The 20,595-nt window shown below is 39.5% G+C and overlaps 2 protein-coding genes across 5 annotated transcripts; one reads left to right on the top strand and one right to left on the bottom strand.

The window, feature by feature from the left end:
- Positions 1-574: 574 nt before the first annotated feature.
- Positions 575-12,645, top strand: LOC6041760 (probable phosphorylase b kinase regulatory subunit alpha). Of its 4 annotated transcripts, none has more exons than XM_038249714.1 (12): positions 575-835; positions 901-1,057; positions 1,827-2,942; positions 3,011-3,334; positions 4,682-4,829; positions 6,180-6,344; positions 6,408-6,575; positions 6,632-6,874; positions 6,935-7,108; positions 7,795-7,967; positions 8,038-8,688; positions 11,711-12,645. In XM_038249714.1, exons 2-12 carry the CDS (start codon positions 929-931, stop codon positions 12,107-12,109), a joined length of 3,690 nt encoding a protein of 1,229 aa, XP_038105642.1. In that variant the 5' UTR covers positions 575-835; positions 901-928; the 3' UTR covers positions 12,110-12,645. The 4 variants fall into 4 exon arrangements, with proteins under 4 accessions (XP_038105642.1, XP_038105640.1, XP_038105641.1 ...); XM_038249712.1 differs by having other exon boundaries at positions 7,759-7,967; XM_038249713.1 differs by lacking the exon at positions 4,682-4,829 and adding an exon at positions 3,528-3,675.
- Positions 12,646-17,359: 4,714 nt separating this feature from the next.
- LOC119765601 lies at positions 17,360-18,750 on the bottom strand. Its single transcript, XM_038249836.1, has 2 exons — positions 17,897-18,750; positions 17,360-17,839 (listed from the first exon to the last, which is right to left on the bottom strand). The coding sequence occupies exons 1-2, from the start codon at positions 17,898-17,900 to the stop codon at positions 17,382-17,384; spliced, it is 462 nt and encodes a 153-aa protein (XP_038105764.1). The 5' UTR covers positions 17,901-18,750; the 3' UTR covers positions 17,360-17,381.
- Between the last annotated feature and the right edge of the window lie 1,845 nt (positions 18,751-20,595).

Raw genomic sequence — 20,595 nt, 5'->3', positions numbered from 1 at the left:
AACGAACAGTTGAGCTGACGTTCCCACCGTGTAGGACCTTGGGTAAATAAGACAGCTATTATTTTAAAAAACAAAACCAGGTTTTGAGTCGCTCAAAACATGTCAAAAATGTACGTTCAAATTATATCCAGGTTTTTAAGCGAAAATGACGTTCAAAAGGTGAACGCCCGAAATGTTAAAATCACGCAGTGGTACCAACATTACGAAAAAAGTGTGCCATGGCATGACCAGAGAGAAGGGCATGACAGCCACATTTTTTTCTAATGTTGGTGCTACTGCGCGATTTTGGCAGTTCGGACGTTCACCATTCGAACGCCATCTTCGCTTAAAAACCTCGATACCTACTAAAATTCAGTAACAACTTTTCAAAAGGGCGAAACCCTCAGATGTAAACAAACTGAGTTTTCGTAAGAATCATGTTAGGCGAACAAAACTGATTCTAAAACACCCACCAACATCTCAAAATTCCGAAAATACATAGTTTTATTCAATTATTATATCAATTATTGATTCTATTTTTCTCCGATTTCATCACTTTTCCTCCGCGTGAAAGGCAACCCCGCAACCAGATGATTGAATTGACATTCAAGTGACATTCGGGATTTTCAACCTTTTCGCAGCTTCGGAACTCGGGCGGCGACTAAAATCCGTTTTTCGGCCGAAAATGTTCTAAATTTTGCGTCCAAACGCAACGTCCGGTGTGTGCGCAAGTGTCCCGCAGCTGAAGAGTGTGAAATCGGTCCGCGGGGCGTCGGTTCCGGCGTGGAAAAGTCGAGTTTAAGTTTACCCACTTTCGTTCCGTCTCTTGGGGAAGTTTTGGTAGGTCTGCTTGGAGGTAGGTTCCTGGGGTGGTCTGGTCAGCGAAGGTTCTGAAATTTTCAACGGTTACGGTTTCGGCAGGTTCCAGGGGACACATTTCGGCAGCGAAATGAGAAGTCGCAGCAATTCCGGGGTCCGGCTGGACTACTACCAGCGGATCGTGCACCGGTTGATTATGTCCCATCAGCAGCCAGTAACGGGACTTTTTCCTGCAAGTCCGCACAACCAGCATGCATGGGTGAGTAAGAATCGACGTTGTTTTTATTAAACACAAAAATAATTATCAGTCAAGGATCATTATTTTGAATTTTAAATAATCATAGAAAACCAAAATATTGCAAATCTTTTTATTTTTATCAAATTACGAATATTATTTCGTATTTTATTCTGTTTGAATGAAGACGAAAATAACTTAAAATTTAAAAATATTTAGAATTAATCATTCTGTATTGACAACAATCCATAAATTTCTCACCGGGTTGAACGGCTTCAAACGGTAGCCAACCCTGTACAAAAGTAACCCGACTATGTCGACACATTGAAGGCCGAAAGTGTCGACAAAATTGATAAGCCGTTTCCTACAGGAAAAATAATAGTCTTTCTTGATCTTTCTATCTTTATTTTACAAAAACCATCAGGTGTTTAAAACATTTTAAAATTCATTGAATAACATTTTTGGTGATTCAACATTGCACTAATTTCGTCACAATGATGCGAAATTTCGCAGCGTGATTTCATTTAAAAAATAGTTTTTGATTTTTTTCCGATTTTAGTTTCTGTTATAATTTAAACATCTGAAACGAACTATGAAAACTTATGTTTTTCCATGGTTTGAACTCATCATCCTGCAGCGCTGCCAAACCGGCAAAGGATTAACGGGACAAACTGTAAGATAATTTCAACTAGTTTTGTCACTTTGCACTCAACGTTGTTGTTTGGCAGCACTGCATTTTAAAAATCAAAAATATATAAGAAATTATTCTTAACTTGAACTAACCCCCTCGCAGATCCGAGACAACGTGTACTGCATTCTGGCCGTGTGGGGTCTCTCGATGGCGTACAAAAAGATCGCCGACCAGGACGAGGATCGGGCCAAAGCGTACGAACTGGAGCAGTGCTGCGTGAAGCTGATGCGTGGCCTGCTGATGGCCATGATGAACCAGAAGGACAAGGTCGAGCGCTTCAAGACGACGCAGAATCCGCTCGATTCACTGCACGCCAAGTACTCGAGCAAGAACGGCCAGCCCGTGGTGGGCGATGACGAGTGGGGCCACCTGCAGATCGATGCCATCTCGTTGTACCTGCTGATCCTGGCCCAGATGACGGCTTCCGGGCTACAGATTGTGTTTTCGCTTGACGAAGTTTCGTTCATTCAGAATTTGGTGTTTTACATCGAATCCGCGTACTGCATTCCGGATTACGGCATCTGGGAACGGGGAGACAAGTCCAACCATGGCCAGACCGAGCTGAACGCGAGCTCGATTGGAATGGCCAAGGCCGCACTGGAAGCGATGAACGAGCTGGATTTGTTCGGCGCACGCGGTGGATCGGGCAGCGTGATTCACGTACTCGCGGATGAGGCCCACAAGTGCCAGGCGGTTCTGCAGTCCATGTTGCCCCGTGAATCCAACAGCAAGGAGTTGGACGCCGGGCTGTTGTCTGTTATTGGCTTTCCGGCGTTCGCCTGCGATGATCCGCAGTTGATCGAGTCCACCCAGAATGCAATCGTGAACCGTCTTCAGGGACGTTACGGATGCAAGCGGTTCCTCCGAGACGGTTACAACACTCCCAAGGAGGACAAAACCCGGCTGTACTACGAACGCTGGGAGTTGCGCATGTTCGAAAACATCGAAAGCGAGTGGCCACTGTTCTTTTGCTATCTGATTCTGAACAAGGCCTTCCAAACGGACAAGGATTCCGTTTCGGAGTACTCGCAAAAGTTGGAGGAGATTCTTGTGAAAACGGAGGAGGGTATCCGGTTGGTTCCGGAACTGTACGCCGTCCCAGGTGAGGTCGTCGGAGCGGAGTATCAAAATCCGGGTTCTCAACAGCGAATGGCCGTGGGACGGTGCCCGTTCTTGTGGGGACAGTCGTTATACATCTTGGGAAAGCTGCTGCAGGAGGTAAGGAAATTACAGATCTCCTGGTCCTGGTCGTAAGACTAACTAAAGCGAACGCATTCACCCTCCAGGGTTTCCTGGCCGTTGGCGAGCTAGATCCACTGAATCGTCGCCTCGGCGCCCAAAAGAAACCGGACGTCGTCGTCCAAGTGGTCATCCTGGCCGAGGACAACTACATCCGTGACAAGCTAGCCGAGCACGGCATTCACGTCCAAACGATCGCCGACGTAGCTCCGATCGAGGTTCAACCGGCGCGTGTCCTCAGTCATCTCTACACCTACCTCGGCCGCAACAAGAAGCTTGGCCTCAGCGGTCGCAAGTCTCGCGACGTGGGCATTCTCAGCACCAGCAAGCTGTACTCGCTCAAGGATCGCATCTTTGCCTTCACTCCTCAGGTAAGTTCCGACTCCCCGTGGCCACGCGGCCAAACCTCCCTCGCCCAAATTAACCCTCTCTTGCAGGAAGAAGTGTGCACACGATTCGGTAGCTCAAATTATTTCCCCCACAATTTTTAAACACCCACGAAAAAAAAACTCTCTCAAAAACCTCGCTAATTTTGTGTGTCTGTATCTGCGTGCGCGCGAATAGTTCTCCGACGTGAATCGGTTCTACATCGCCTCGGACAACGAACTGATGATTGATCTGCTGAAGGGCGAGATCAACTTCCTGAAATCGGCCTGGCAGAACCTGCTCGGTCGGCCGCTGCTAACGCTGGTGCTGAAAACGGTCCATCTAGGTCGGTGTTGTGAACCTCGCGAGCAAGAAATCCTTGGTTTTCTTTAGTTTCGTCCAAAATTGTAGAGAAATTCGTTTTTTTTCTGTTTTCATTGTTTTACACCATCAATGTTTTTTATGTAGCACAAATCTATCTTTTTTTGAAGGATAAAGTCATAAAGCAACATCGTTTTCAGAATTTCGAGAGCTCGATTCAGTCGACATAACTTTACAATCTCACATCTGTCAATTTCGTACGGGGTCGAGTTGAGTTGTGCTCAAACATCCCGTTAAAAACGTGTTGACAGTTAAGTCCACCTTGCTCGACATTGTCGGACAGAATATTTATGACAGATACGATATTGGGTTGACAATGTAATTTTGCGTATTCTTCTTTTTTATGACTTTATCCTTTTCTTTGTTTTGTTTAAGTTTTTATATGTTTTCTGTTCCTGTATATATTACTTCTCAACCCGTTTCCGGTAGTTGTTTAGTGGAGGCTTCTGCTTCTTTCTCTCTTCGTAGTTTCTTTTCTTCTATACTTTCCTTTCTTTCGGGAAAGCATGTCTTTCTGCTTCTTTTACCTGAAATAGAATAGTTTGTCCTCGTTTCTGGTGATTGGCATCCATGGTTTTGAAGGAATAATAAGCATTAGTTTTAGAAGTCGTCTTGTACCAATACGTCGGCGTCGTTTCGAGCAAGCTGAACCGGATCACCTATGAAAAACTCATCAAATCCGCTGAAAGAAGAAAACAATCGTTACCCGTTACATGCTCCGGATGTGGCATTCATGTATCTTTAATTGGCAGTCTTTCTCTTTCTCTCTTTTTTTGGTTTCATATTTTTTCTTCCCGTACAAACAAAAAAAAATGCTGCACAAATATCCAAAACATGATCATACCCTCAAACAAAACCCAAAAATGGTGGATGGCGGCTTGCATGAAATCGAAACGAAAAAAACAATAATTAAATTGCAAAAATATCCAACAAATCATTGGTGACGGGTGCACACACGCTCGCACGCGTAGATCTTTGACCATGACGAGTACTACATGTCCCGCGATCCGGCCTTGCTGGTCAGCAATTTTATGGACATCCTAGGGTTCCTCAGCATTAGCTGGCGCCATCTGCTTGGTCGGCCCACGATCACACTGACCGCCACTCACTGGCTTATAGGTAACTATCGCGGCCCGCAACCATGGCGCCCCCCAAATATTCACACTCAACACACTCGATTTAGTGCCTGCCCTTTTTTTCTAAAAAAAAAAAAACAAAATAAAGAACGAAAAGACTTTCACGTCTCGATCACTCGACGGGATCTCATCCATCACTCATCATGATCACCCACTCCATCCATCAGGTCTATCTCGTTGGGTCACAAAAGACGGCGAACCTCACTCATCTTCCATGGGCGCGTCACTACCTCTGCACTCTCGTTTTCTTCTCTCTTTCACTCACTTACTCCATGAGTTCCATTCAGTGTCGTTTCTTTTGTTTTGGTTTATTGTTTTTTTTTCCTTTACAAAATTTTCCATTATTGTCGTTTAAGTTAAGCTGCCACTGGCTTCGTTGTGTTGTACCGCTTGATGTGCTTCAATGGTCAGAGTATTTGACGTTCACTGGGGCACTCTCATGGGTTCACCCATTAGTTCATGTCACTCACAACGCTTGATGTTTGGGAGTGTCGGTCTGGAATTGGCTTCAATTGAAATTTGCTTCAAATGAGACTACGATACATGCTTACATTTTGCCAACATATTGTTGTCGACATAATTGAGAAATTTTCTACGGGGTTGTTGCTGTTTTTCGCTACCAACCCCATAGAAAATGTCAGCCGAGTTAGTTTCGTTTGTCGGTTCTCTTCGAAAATGCTTTCACAGCACCAAACACATACACTGCACTAAATTTTGCACCGTAAACGTAAGGTTTTCATCTAATGATTCGCGATTGTTACTTTCTTGACAAAAAGAACAAGTAATAAAAGCGCGTTGGTGACTGAAATGGTTCGAGCATTGCGAATAAAAAACGTCAACGTCAACATGTTTTCTTCTCCTCCAAAAACAGTTATGCGCTAACGTGTGTGTGTTCAGAACTTTCGTTTATCGAAACGGTCGACAAGCGGTTGGTTAAAGATGGTTGGTGTGTGTGAGTGCTAACGCAGGTTTCTGGTGGTCAAAGTATACTAACGATTGAGTTTTCGATAATTAACCAACGAATTGGAACAATTGGGAACGACATTCGGCCGCACTAAACTATTCTAATGTAAAAATTCCAAATTCACACGAAAAGAACGCTTTGCAATTGATTTTTATGTAGATTTTGTTTAGTAGAAATAGCTTTAATGATTTGTTGAAATTCCAGTTTTGTGTTGTTTTGTAAAATTGTTAGTTTTTAACCTTTTTTGTTATTTTCATCATTTGTCTTCTGTTTTACCTGATAGTTTAGTATCTTTTTAGTAAAATTGTATAGAACCTCCCCCTTAAAATTTTATTGGAAAATTATACTAACGTATTGTTCATCGTACAGACAACAATAAAGTGCCGCTGGCGATGATCCAAACGATGAAAAAGCTCAAGTCGGGCTACATCAACGGCACCCGGGTGATCCTGGGCAACTTGGGTGACTTTATCAACACGTCGGCGATCACGGATTTGAGTTTCCTGGGTAGCCAGGAGGATGGATATCCGGATAGTAAGTGTATTCACATTTTATAGTTAAACAAAGTTGAATTGAAAATGATTCGTGTTCTCGTAGAATTGAATCCCCAGGTGCAGTCCTATCTGGAGGAACATTTGCTGCGATCATTCACTCATCGAGCTTCCGTTAGCTCCGTTAGATCTTCCGGGCTGCGACCGAAGAATCTGCGCCGCCGGATGTCCGTCAAGGGTGCCATCAAGAAGACCCGTTCGATCAATGTCGACTGTAAGGCGATTCAATTTTCTTAGAAGGATCAATTTTGAGATTTTTTTTACCACCAGCGGAAACCCTCGGCATGGAGGGCAATGTCACCGAGCGGCGTCTGTCCCACTCGGTCACTCCGACCTGGCTCGAGCCGAACCAGGAGGGCACGGTCACGTTGGCCATCTCGCGGGACCCCTCGCCGAACAACCAGCCGCAGCAGGCGGGTGGACCGACGGTAGCCGGTACAGGTCGCTACGAGCAGCGCATGTCCATCGACGACGGCAAGAAGCTGCACATCCAGACGTCGGCCACGACAGCTAGTAAGATGTTATGATTTTTCGAAATAAAAGTTAATTTTACCAGCCTTTTTTTTAACTCAGCGCCGAAGATCCAGATTCAACCGCTGCCCCGGCATCGTCCCGCTACGGAGACCAACTTCGAAAACACCGAGGTGGAGGAGCTGATCGCGATGCTGCGCGAGACGGAAAATCTGGAAGAGCAGGGTGACATCCTGCAGCACCTGGTGGACACGCAGGGGCTGGACTTTAACACCGGTAAGGCGATTTGGGACGGGTTAAGTGCGAAATTCGAACGGCAATATCGTTAGATTGGTCGGTAAAACCACCTTTTGAAGATGGGGCGTTTTCTACGGGGTTGTTGACGTGAATGCGGCTGTCAAATGCACGACCCCATAGAAAATTCGATCAATCGATAGGTCGATGAAACTGTCAAAATCGATATTGCCGTCAAATTTGCAATCCTGCAACTGTTTGTGTTTTGTCTGTTTGATAGTAGAAAGTCTGCAACCATTTGGCTTGAACAATATTTTGGCCCATCGGTATTCCTTCTGTGTTTGTGTTGTCCTTTGTTTGTTTTCTATTCAAAATTCCAAATTCACCCGCTGAAAAAAATCAAACAAACCAAGACATCTCAAAATTGTTACAAGACACATGCAGATGTTCCGTTTATTGGTTGGAGTTCCCTTCTCTATTCTTCCACAATCTAACGATTTTCATTTTGTTTCATTTGCTTGATTTTACCGTTAAAATCACACCAACACACACAAATACCCTCACATACTCACACTTAAAACATTTGTGAATGTCACACATACAACACCACACCAAAACCACAAAACATGCTTTTTGCGTGTGATTTGTTACGCTGCGTGAATGCTGCTTGCCTGGAATCGATCCGTTGCCAGAACTCGGTGGCCCTAATGATGATTCCCAATCCCAAGGCATGCTGGAGGAGGGTCGCGTCGTGACGGTTCGCGGCCTGCTCAAGGGTCTGTACGAGAAGGCCTGCCAGCAAAAGATGTGGGGCCTGGTGCGTCACACGGCCGGAATGCTCGGCAAGCGCGTCGAAGATTTGGCCAAGGCCGTCACCGATTTGCTCGTGCGGCAGAAGCAGGTTCGTTGGACGGTTTTTTTTTCCTTTTGACGAGTTGTGGTATTGAAATGGGAAATTTTTTGTGTCTTAGGTCACCGTCGGAATGCCGCCCAACAGCGAGTACACCATAACGGCTCCGCTTCCGGAAGCGGAACTCCGTACCCTGATCCACGAAGCGTACGGAGACGACGAGAGTACGGCCATGTTGACCCAGGAGCTGCTCGTCTATCTGGCCATGTTTATCCGGACGGAGCCCCAACTGTTCCACGAAATGCTTCGCCTCCGGGTCGGTCTCATCATCCAGGTGATGGCCAAGGAGCTGTCCCGGACGTTGAACTGCGACGGCGAGCAGGCGTCGGAACACTTGCTGAATCTGAGCCCGTTCGAGATGAAGAATCTGCTGCATCACATCCTCAGCGGCAAGGAGTTTGCCATCAACAGTGTCGCGCGCGGTAACATTTCGATCGTGAGCTGCAAATCGAGCCGCGTCAGCAAGAAGAGCCAGATCGGGCTCGGCAAGCCGGAACCGGACGAGGCGGAAAGTTCGATGATCGACGACCGCCAGGGGCAGTGGCTGCGCCGGCGGCGGTTGGACGGAGCGCTGAACCGGGTGCCGAGGGACTTTTACCCGCGCGTTTGGACCGTGCTGGAACGCTGCCAGGGGCTGGCCATCGAAGGGCGCGTCCTGCCGCAGAGTTTGACCCAGGAGATGACGCCGAACGAGCTGAAGTTTGCACTGGAGGTGAGTGAAAAACGCCGTTTACGTCGACTAATTTGGCCGACATGCACCGACATTGTCGGGGGATTGTGGGAGGGGAACTTTTTACTGGGGTTGTTTTGGTTTATAAAGCTGTCAGAGTTGCACGCAAAATTGGGTTTAAAGACAAGAATTATTTTTTTTGCAAAATTGCTGACATGGTTTTCACTGGTTTTTCATAATTTATTGCGTTTGTTCATTTGTTTTGTTTTAATTAAATCTAGCAAAAAAGATGTTAAGTCCCTCTTTGAATTCCGCTTTACAGCTTTAACTAAATAAAAAATTAAACACAATTCAATTTAAAAAAAACAAGTAGATAAAGAAAACTCACTACAAATTGGGATAACTACAACTGGTTTATTTCCGCCAGTCTTGATATTTTTGGAAGTTGCCTCACTGCAGAAAATTGCTACCGTAAGCATGACTGCGAAAACAGTAAAAGTTGTTAATCTCACCATTGTGGAAGTGATTATGTGGGCAATTTAGCTCAACAATCCCCAGCAGAGCTGGAGCTGAAAAAATTAGCGAAACAAATTTGATTCATCACACATTTTGTGTGAGGCCTCATGGAAAAGAACATTTTTTGATCACTTTTTTTTTTCAAACAGGACAAAAGAGAAATCAACAAATTAAAAAAAACATGAATTATATTGTATTTTGAATCTGAAATTCAACAAATAAAACTTGAGGTAAAAAATAATAATCAAAAAAATATATTTATTATTTTCTAAATATTTAAAATTTATAAAATGTGTATAATTTTTTTCGAATTTAAATCATTGGGATTTTTTTTGAATTTTCAGTTTAAAAAACAAGTTTTCAAAAAATACAAAACATTTTATGCTTAGAAAATGTTTTGTATTTTTTACAAACTTGTTTTTTAAACTGAAAATTAAAAAAAAATCCCAATGATTTAAATTCGAAAAAATTGTAAAAAAAAATTATTTTACTCAGTTAAAGAAAACTAATCGAATAATTGAAAATAAAACAGTTTTAAATTTTTTTCCAGTTTGAAACATTTCAAAACTCAAAAAATATATAGAAAAAAATTAGATAAATACAATGTTTCAAAAATTGAAAAAAAAGATGCTCGGAATTGAGAAAAGTTTAAAATCATAAAAAAAAACTAAATAATGCTTTATTTTTATTTTTCCACTTGTTTAAATCTGTATTGCCCTACAAATTTATAAATGCATTACCTCAATATTTTATCACCGCAATTTTGGCCGTCATCTTGGTTTAGAAAGCACTTTCAAAATGAAAATGTTATGTATTTCAAAATGTGAAAAATCAGTGGTTCGTACTGGGCTTATTAGGGCTGAGTTTTTAGTTTTTTTTATTATATAATTTTAAGATTTTTCAGGATGGCTAAGTTTTATTATATTTTAAAAAATAGAAAATTCTAGGTAAATATAAATTCTAAATAATCAAAAATGTTTAAATTCCACAAAATTATATAACCTTTTTTTTCCAAATTATTTATTTAAATATTTTGATACATCAAATTAATTAAATTCGTAAAGTTTTATGATTTTGTCAAATTCATTAAATTTTCATCTATTGTAAAATGTTAAAACACGCAGTAAAATGTTTTGTAGAATCAGCCTGTACGAGGTTTGAATGAACAATTTTTTTGTTAAAGATAATCAACAAAAAAATTGCGTTGAAACAAACCTTGATTTTCTCAATTCCACAAAAGTATTTTGCTGTTTTGAAAAAGCTGCTTAGACGTTTAGCGTTGATTCAACAAAAATCATGATTTTCAATTCAACAAAACGTTTTGTTGATTCAAATAGGTATGCCTTATTTTTCTGCGTGAACGTTTATTCGTGAAATTCGGTTTCAGAAATTTCGTGTTATTCTAACGTTTGATAAAATTCATCAAATCTGAAAAATAATGTAAATTTGCCAGATAAAAAAAACTGAAAAGCTGCAATCCGAAAATTTTAAAATTTTTAAATTAGAATATTATTGATTTAAAGATTCTGTCAAAGTACACTCTAGAAAAGCTTTACCTATTTCTTAGTGAACGTACTTCGTAACAGTTTGCTTTGAGCGCATGTGCTTGTGGTTCAAAATTATGCATTAAATAGTGACACCTGAAAATTAAAAAAAATATCTAAAGCTCTGCAAAAATAGGAATCAGGCTTTCTAGACAGAAATTTACCAACAAACACATTCAAAGTCTAGTTCAAAGTATGTTTCCATGGCAGCTGGACGTTTGTTTGATCAGGTTTCTCTTTCTAGCAAAAGTTTTTTGTCAGGCAACTTCTAGCTGGTTTTTTTTGACTGACCGCCCGATATGTCAGCCAACATACTTCGCAGGGCTGTGACAGCTCGAGCATCAGGACACTGTGACGAGAAGTTCGTAATTTTTGGGTTAAATTATATTTTTTTCACTGGGCCTAGAAAGCCTTATTCTAGAAAACATAATAAATTTTAAGTTTTAATCCAAATGAAGAAATCAAGACATTAAGAAATCGTAAATAAATAAAAAAATATTTTAAAACTCGGAAAAATTGTAAAAAATTAATAAATCTTTTTTTTTAAATTATAAAAAAAAATAATTCAAAAAAATCAAAGTCAAACAAATTGAAAATGTAAATTCACGAATTTCAAAATAAAAAAAAAAATACTGAATCAAAATTCATTTTTTCAATTCTCAAATTTGTTTAAAAATAAACTTCAAAGTTAATTATTCAATAAATGTTTATCATGAAATTTCAAACATTGTAAAAGGTTATAAAATTTTTTAAAAAAATATTTTTTTTATAAACATCTAAAAATTCTGCTAATTTCAAAAATTTTAATAAATATGAAAGAGTTCGTAACAATTGTTAAGTTCGAAAAAATCGGTTTCAATTTTTTTGTATAGTTTAGAAAATTGTAAAATTCGTAAAATCAAAAAAAAATCTTCTGCAAATTTAATATTTAATAATCTAATTTCTAGTTCAATTCTTAAAAGGGGTTGTCGCTGCTCTGATCGTTTCCAAATTACTTTCCTCAGGTCGAGACCGCCCTCAACACCATCCCCCAGCCCGAGTACCGCCAGCTGGTCGTCGAAGCCCTGATGGTTCTCACCCTCGTAACGGAGCACAACATTATCGCATCGCTCGGTGACATCATCTACGTCGAGCATCTCGTCCACAAGGCGAACCAGCTCTTCCTCGAGGATCAGCGCAAAGTCAAGGGCGACGCGATGCTGTGCTGCGCCAAGAACAAGGACATCCGCGAGACGACGACCGCCGGGCTGTTGCTGTGCGGTGGAGCGGCCTACATCTGCCAGCATCTGTACGATTCGGCACCGAGCGGCAGCTACGGCACCATGACGTACATCGCCAGGGCGGTGGCATCGGTGCTCGAGGGACTGCCCAAAACCGGCGACATGGATTGCACCATTTGTTAGGAGAGCGCCATCTAATTTAGGGAAAGTTGCATGCGTTTCCTAGAAATTAGTGGTGCAACCATAAATTACACTAATTGTTAGGTAAATGTGCTTACCCAAAAACAAAACATAAAAAAAAACACCACAAAATGAATAATATCTAACCCAAAAAAACAAAACAAAAAAAATCTTGCAAGTAGTTAAAAGTGATTTGTTTTAATTTTACAATAGATAGATATTACTCAAAACATAATCCAAGTAGCCTTTGAGAAACCCTGATCGTGATTTAGTCGTCCACACAACACAAACACACTAACATGACAAACCCGTAATCGTTGTTTGTTCTTTTTTTATATAAACATATTTTTTCATTAGAATTTATAAACACTACGTTAGACTTTCTTGTCACTATTTTACTATTCGTTTTGATTAGTATTATTTAGATCGAAAAACTACCATTCTCTCTTTTTGGTCTAGTGTTGTTTTGGATTAATAGTTTAGAGGACTATGAATAAGTTTAATCTGGCAGTTTACTCACACAAGCAACAAAAAAAAAATCTAAAATAACTGTACGTGAAATGATGGATTAATACTGACAAAACAAAACAAAAAAAAACGAATAGCAAAGGCTGCGGCGAGGAGAGAAGAGAAAAGATTGTTGTTGACACTATTGGCAAAATGATGCTCTTATTATTATTATTATTTAAAATTGATATCAAGAAGTAACATTATATACAAGCAATTAAAATAACTGTTTCTGAAGAAATAAGAAATCAATAAACGAACGAATAGCGTGGCAAAACAAATTTAAACTGACCTTTTTATTGAGAGAAAAAAATCCCTCCAAGGGTCATTCCAGGGTAAGTTTACTTGTTGTTAGGCTAATTATTTTGATTTTTATCGTTCGATAAAATGTCATTTAAACATTTAAAAATTAAAATTTATTTTTTTTTCCAAACCAACCAAACTTTTAAAGTTTAACTAAAAAATGTATAAATCTTCGTCAGAGTGTCAGAAAATGCGCGCTTCTACCCATTTTCGCGCAAACGATGTTCAACGTGCAGCCACCGCAACGCTGTCAATCTGACAGCAACGATAGCGAAGGAAAAAGAGAAAACGTGCGGACGTTTAACTAGGTACTTTTGCTTCAATGAAAAATTTAGCTTAGTGTTGTAAAAGTTCAGTGTTTTTTCTTTACTGGGATGACGAAAGTGAGCAATTCTCTCAGATTTCGGTCATTCGATTTTTTTAATCTGGCTGAACCTTTTTTGGTGCCTTCGGTATGCCTAAGAAGCCATTTTGCATCATTAGTTTGTCCATATAATTTTCCATACAAATTTGGCAGCTGTCCATACAAAAATGATGTATGAAAATTCAAAAATCTGTATCCTCTGAAGAATTTTTTGATTGATTTGGTGTCTTCGGCAAAGTTGTAGGTATGGATAAGGACTACACTGAAAAAAATGATACACGGTAAAAAAATTGGTGATTTTTAATTTAACTTTTGGTCACTAAAACTTGATTTGCAAAAAAAAATTCAGATTTTTTTATTTTTTGATTTGGGGACATAAAATGCCAACTTTTCAGAAATTTCCAGAACGGGCAAAAAATCTTCGACCGAGTTAAAATTTTTTGGATCAATACTGATTTTTTCAAAAAAACGAAATATTGAACGCAAAAATTTTTCAACTCCATTTTTCGATGTAAAATCAAATTTGCAATCAAAAAGTACTTTAGTGAAATTTTGATAAAGTGCACCGTTTTCAAGTTAAAGCCATTTAGGTAACTTTTTGAAAAAAGTCGCAGTTTCTCATTTTTTTTTTAAATTAGTGCACATGTTTGCCCACTCTTGAAAAAATATTTTTGAAGAGCTGAGAAAATTCTCTATATTTTGCTTTTTTGAACTTTGTTGATACGACCCTTAGTTACTGACATATTGCCATGCAAAGTTTTAAAAACAGGAAAATTGATGTTTTTCACCCAAAAACCCATCATTTTCTAACGCCGATATATCAGCAACTAATGGTCCGATTTACAATGTTAAAATATGAAACATTTGTGAAATTTCCCGATCTTTTCGAAAACAATATTAAAATAAATTAAATCAAGACTAACATTTCAAAATGGTGTAATATTGAATGTTTAACCCTTATTTTCGAAAAAAGTTACCTAAAAATGGCTTTGGCTTTAAAACGTTGCACTTTACCAAAATTTCACTGGATTACTTTTTGATTGCAGATTTTACATCGAAAAATTAAGTTAAAATTTTTTGCGACCAATATATCGATTTTTTTTTTAAATCAGTAATGATTAAAAAATTCAGAACTCGGTCAAAGATTTTTTGCACAACCTGGAAATTTCAGAAAAGTTGGCATTTAAGTTTCCAGTTTCCAGAAAAAAAAATATTTTTTTTTTGCAAATCACGTTTTCATGACAAAAACTTAAATTAAAAATTTTACCGTATACTTTTTTCCAGTGTAGTTCTTATCCAAACCTACAACTTTGCCGAAGACACCAAATCGATCAAAACATTCCTTCAAAAGATACAGCTTTTTGAATTTTCACACATCATTTTTGTATGGACAGCCGCCAAATTTGTATGAAAAATTATATGGACAAACTAATGATGCAAAATGGCTTCATTGGGCATAACGAAGGCATCTAAAAAGTTTCAGACAGATTAAAAAATATGAAAATTAAAATTAAAAAAAAAACCGATTTCGTAAAGAATTGCTCATAATTGTACACTACAGTGCGGATTTGTTAATTCGAATTAAGCTACGTCGAATGTCCGCTAATTCGAACGAGATTACAAAAAAATGTGTCCACGTGGTTTATGGATGGTCCCTAAAATTTACCCCAATAGAGCTATCTAAGCCCGATCTCACACACACTAGCACACCATTTGTTTTGCTGGCTGGTACAAAATTTAACCTCACTTTTTTTCGTGTACGTACACGCAATACATGCGCACGTAGATATCTCTATTTAAAAAAAATATTTCAATTCACAAATAGCAAAAATACCAAAATTTCAAAATCAAAACAAATTCTCACTAGGCCTAGTGAGAAAAAATATAATTTATCCCAAAAATGACGAACTTCTCGTCACAGTGTCCTGATGCAAACAATAATGATCGAGCTCGAACTGTCACAACCCTGCGGAATATGTTGGCTGACATATCGGACGATCAGTAAAAAAAAAGCTAGACAAAAAACTTTTGCTAGAAAGAGATAGCAGATCTGATGCAAACACGCAGAAAAATGTTTTGTAGAATCAGCCTGTACGAGGCTTGATTCACAAAATATTTTGTTGAATATAATCAACAAAATTATTGGACTGAATCAACTCTCGCATTTTGTTGTTTCAAATCGAGATATTTTGTTGTTTCAAAGCTATTTTTTTTTGTTGAATCTTCCCTCAGTTTTGTTGATCAAAATGTGACAGAAAGTGCGTTCAAATCAGATTTTCGTTGAAACAAAGTAAAGTTTTTGTTGAAACAATGCAGACATTTTTTCAAAATGAGACCTGGAATTTATTTGTTACAAAAAAAAACATTGAATTGAAATCAGAATGGTTGTTTCAGTTGGTTTTGAGGGTTATATCAACAAAAAATCGTAAAGTTAGAACAACAAAAAATTTTGTTGATTCAAACAGGCCTGATTTTTTTGCGTGAACAAACCCTCAGTTGCCATGTAAACGTACTTTGAATGTGTTGGTAAATTTCTGACTAGAAAGCCTTATAAATAAAAAAAAAATATTTATTAAAATTTAACCCCTTTACAAAAATCAAATTGTTAGACTATTTGCAGCGCGAAGTTTTATAATTGTTTCAAATTGCGAGCAGTTTTAAATTTTTAGAGCTGGCGGAAATGAAACTAGAACACGATGCTCGCAACGCGCTGATCTAAATGTTGTTTGTAAAAGTCAAAGTAGTTATGTCACAGATATAACCGGAATGGCGTAGACTACGTAAAGTTTTGAGATGTGGACATTGAGTTTTCCATATCTTAATTTTGAAGAATTAGCTAGATACTTGAAATACATTAACGGAATAAGATCGTAAATGGGAGATGGACCCCCCAACAAGACAGAACTTACACACTCCAGTCAACTCAAGTGCCATGTAACCATATTTTGAATGTGTTGGTAAACCTTTGACTAGAAACGAGGGGGATGTCACTTCCGCGCTAACCGAGCGATAAAGCTTCCTTTTCAAACCTTTGCAGCGTTCACTTTCACCTTTCCGCTTTAACTTGCTTTAAAGCGCGTTAACCGCGATAACTTGCTTTTTGGCTTGCCTTTTCTTGCGTTCTCGCATCACACTGCTCGATTTTTTTGACAGCGAGAACTGTCAAGAGCAAATGACAGTTCTCGTTGTCAAATCAGTCGAGCAGTTTGTTTTGCTAGATTTTTCTCCGTCACCGGACGGATGGTGGTCAAAAAACGATGGCGCTGTAGGAGGAAACAAGATTCTCGCCGCGTTGTGCTGATCGAGAGGGTCACCAGCGGCCTGGCTTCAAAGAATGCAACTTCCGGACGGAACGGTTATGAAAACGGACGTGTTCCGGGGTCGATGTTGGGTGCGAAGAGCCTGCTAACGGAGCTGTACAACGATGAACCTGCGGAGGGTGCTTGTTTTACATCCAACCGTGGGGACAGATCAGCCGTCGGAACCGTTTCCTGCGCCTTCGAAGGGTTCCTGTTCCAGCGATTCGAGATGGGTCGGTCTTTCGTCGATTTCGTGGTGGAGGAATCGAAAGGCCGCGCGACACTCTGAAGGAACAGAAGAAGAGTGGCAACCTGGAAGTGGGCATTAAGATCCTTGAGCTGGCTGGTGAGAATCAGGGCAAAGCGTTCGAACATCGGCATTATTGATGCGACTGGCTGTGGATAACAATAACGATGCATAGGGCAACGCGGCCAGCTTGGAGGACAGCATCGACTGTAGCTGGCACAGGCTCCCGTTGTTCCGGAGACCGTCGCAGTAGCGTCCAACAGCGGCGGTGGATCCCGCTTGAGCTTTTTGGTCAAGATCTCTGCCACGCTGTTTAACATGCCGGACGCGGCCGACAAGGAGTAAAACGAAGATCTACCTGTACAACCTGAAATGCTGATGAAGACGTGTGGGTGCTCATATTTAGCCCAGATGTTAGTTATATATGTCCGAACAACCCATGAAAATTTCAGGTGGATTCTGATATTGAAATCGCTCTTAATTATTGTGTTAATGCATACATAAATTCTAAGCTAAAGTAAATAAACAGTATGTATCAACAGAAAGAAAAGGATTTTATTCAATTATGTGTACAAAATCATACCGAACTAAGGAGGCTGTGGGATAGGTTATGGCAGAGTGGTTCAGGTGTGGGGGAATCAGGTGAGCTTTGCGCCAGTGGCTCATCTTCTTGCGCACCAAGATGAACCAATCGTAACCGGTCAATTCACTGCGCGGAGGGAGGGCAAGAAAGGTCCAGCATGGAGATGCTGCTCTGATGAACAACGCCATCACTTCGCTGTTGATCTTCCACGGATTACTGCCCAGCTGGTTTAGTCTATCCTTGGCGGCCGACGCACTTTCTGATGCAGCGAGAATATATCTAGGGTTCTGGTTCGATAGAAGCACCTTAAATTTTAAATTCTCCAGCTGCAGCTTATCCTCTAACTCAGGTAGGACGCGCCGGACAGTTTTGCTGCGAGTCGCACTGCGAGATGTAGATTGAGCACTGGCACCGGAATGATCGTTAGAATCTACAAACAAATTAAAAAAATTAAAAACTTAAACTCGCCGGATAAAAAAAAACTTACCCATGAACTTTTTCTCCTCCTCCAATTCCACCGAAATCTCCTCCAAATTCCTCAATGCTGACGTGCAGTTTGCTTACCACTTTGGAGCGAAGTTAATGTTGGGCAGCAACTTGCCTCCTTACGAGATAATCCGGCACCGTGTCCTGCGGATGTTGGAACGAGCGATCACATCGATGCAAACTTTCAAACAGATCGCAACGACCGAGACGAGCCTGGATCTGGTTGTCACCTTGTCCTTCATCTTCTCCTGGTCGCCAGCTCGGCAATCTTCACCACCGAGTCCATCTTCATACTCGATCCAAAAACCTTGATCTTGACCGTGTCCATTGGCGATCAAGATCTTTGCGTTCTCGATGGGTTTCGGCTTGTGCACAACGGTCTTCTTGTCCAACAGGAAACCCTCGTCCAGGAACGAATCATCCAAGCAACAGCCGGCAAATAGTTTTGCTTGGAAAAAATCTTCGAGCTGAGCGACGCCGTGGCAAACAGCGCCGAACGTGCCACCTGCTTGGCCGCACTCGTTTGAGGGTGAAATTTTTGCTCGAGCAACTTTTCCGCCTCGCTCAGCAACTCTGACACCAACACCGTCACGGAAGTCATTCCATCGTCGTCCTGGAAGCGATTCATTTCCACGCCGACCGCCTTCAAAATCGTCGCCCCGTCGTTGGTGACCTCAACCTGGCCGGCGCTACGGCCGTGCGCAATCAGAATCTTGTCCATTCCCTTCGGGCCGAGTGTGCTCTTGACCAGTTTGCCGATCGCGATGGCCCCCACAAACGAGAACAGCCGGGCGATCACCCCGGAGCAAACTTTTCCCGGTCGTTGACAAAAAATCGGAATTTTTGCTTTGTTTTTTTTTTTCTTTCTGTCAAAACTGCTTGAAAAAAACCAAAACAAATGCCGAGTTGCCAAACATGCCCAAAAACTGCTCGACGGCAAGGTTGCAAGATAGATTTCCTGGTTCAAAGTCGAGCAGACGCTGGTCGCTTTAACTCGCTTTAACGCGCGTTAACTTGCGATAACTTGCTTTAAGGTGGCGTTAGGTGAAAACTCGGCACGATGAGTAGCGTTGATGCTTTTCGAGCTCGTTTTTGTGCGTTTTAGTGTGTTATCGCGGAGTGACGTCCCCCTCGATCTCATCATCAAATTCTAAAATTCTAAAATTCTAAAATTCTAAAATTCTAAAATTTTAAAATTTTAAAATTCTAAAATTCTAAAATTCTAAAATTCTAATTTTCTGAATATTAAAATTGGAGAGTACCTCAATACCAAAATCATTTACTTCAATTCGTGATATTTTTAACTCCTATTTTTCATTAGACCAAAAAAAAATTTCAAAAGTTAATAGATTTTAAATTATTCCAATTTTAAAATTTAAGAATTTTTAGATTTTTTTAAAAGAATTTTTAAATGTTTAAAATATTTAAAAGAAATAAAAACTTTAACATTTTTAAAATTTAAACAATATATTTTGTAAAATTTTTGTATTTTTTTTTTATTTTTTTTTAATTTTTAGAATTTTTTAAATTTGTTTTATTTAAAATTATCAAAAATTTAAGATGTGCAAAAAAAAAGAGATTTTTTTAATTTTTAGAATTTTAAGAACCTTACTTATTTTTAAAATGCGTAGAATTTATAACAAATAGAATTTTTGATAATTTTTATTTAAAAATATAAATTATTTGAATTTTAGCATTTTTAGAATTTACAATTTTAGAACATATAATTTTTAGAATTTTAGAATTCAAAATTTCAACTCGTGCGACTAACGTTTTGGGAATTTATGAACTTTATAATGTTAGATTTTTAGTATTTATGAATTGAAAAATTTTGTATTTAAGAATTAGGGATTTTTAATATTTAAATTATTGTCAATTTTTAACATTTTCATATTTTAGAGTTTATTTTTTTTTAATATTTGAAGACTTTGAGAATTTTAAATTAATGAATTGTATAATTTAAGAATATTAACAATTTGCACAATATCAAGAAATTAAATGAATTTAGAATTTTCAATTTCTTGCATTCTTAAGTTCTGGAATGCTAGAATTTTAAATTAAGAATGAAAAACTTTATTCTTTAATTTTACAATTATCGAATCAAATCTGCGTTGAAGTTTTTTTTAAGCATTATTGGATTAAAAAGTTAAGAATTTGTGATGTTCATCTAATTTTTAATTTCGATCGTCCAATCGCACTCCCAGCACACCTCCTCCATCGTTTCTAAAACATGACTCACCAGTTCCATTAGATATGGAGGCAACCTCCGCGGAAAGTAAAACACCAAACACTAACGGCTTCCTCGATCGCAAACTGGTTCCTTCCCGTCCCGTCTTCCGGAATGGCTCGCCGAGTAATCCATATTTCCCGTCCTCCTCTTCCTCCTATACCGCCACGAAGACCGCAATCTGGAATACAAGACAATTTGATTCGGTTGTCGCCCACTCCGGCCGGAACTTTCCGGCAGAAAAAGTAATTCAATATAGAACACAACTTACCTTTAAATTGGCCAAAATCCTCCCAAAGCCTAAAACCAACAACAATTTGTTCGACTCGGTTGCAATCAAGTCCGAACAAGTTCAACTGAAGAGAACTGTCAAACTGTTTGCGTCGACGATAATCGACGTCGAATTGAAGGTAAATCGATGGAAAAAACAACGTCGGGCATGTCGAGTGTTTGTCGTACGTTTGTCGTCCTTT

The sequence above is a fragment of the Culex quinquefasciatus genome, chromosome 1, assembly GCF_015732765.1.
Source record: "Culex quinquefasciatus strain JHB chromosome 1, VPISU_Cqui_1.0_pri_paternal, whole genome shotgun sequence".
Classification (NCBI taxonomy): Eukaryota; Metazoa; Arthropoda; class Insecta; order Diptera; family Culicidae; genus Culex; species Culex quinquefasciatus.
Note: the sequence above shows the minus strand (reverse complement) of the source record. Positions and strands in the feature narration are given on the sequence as shown.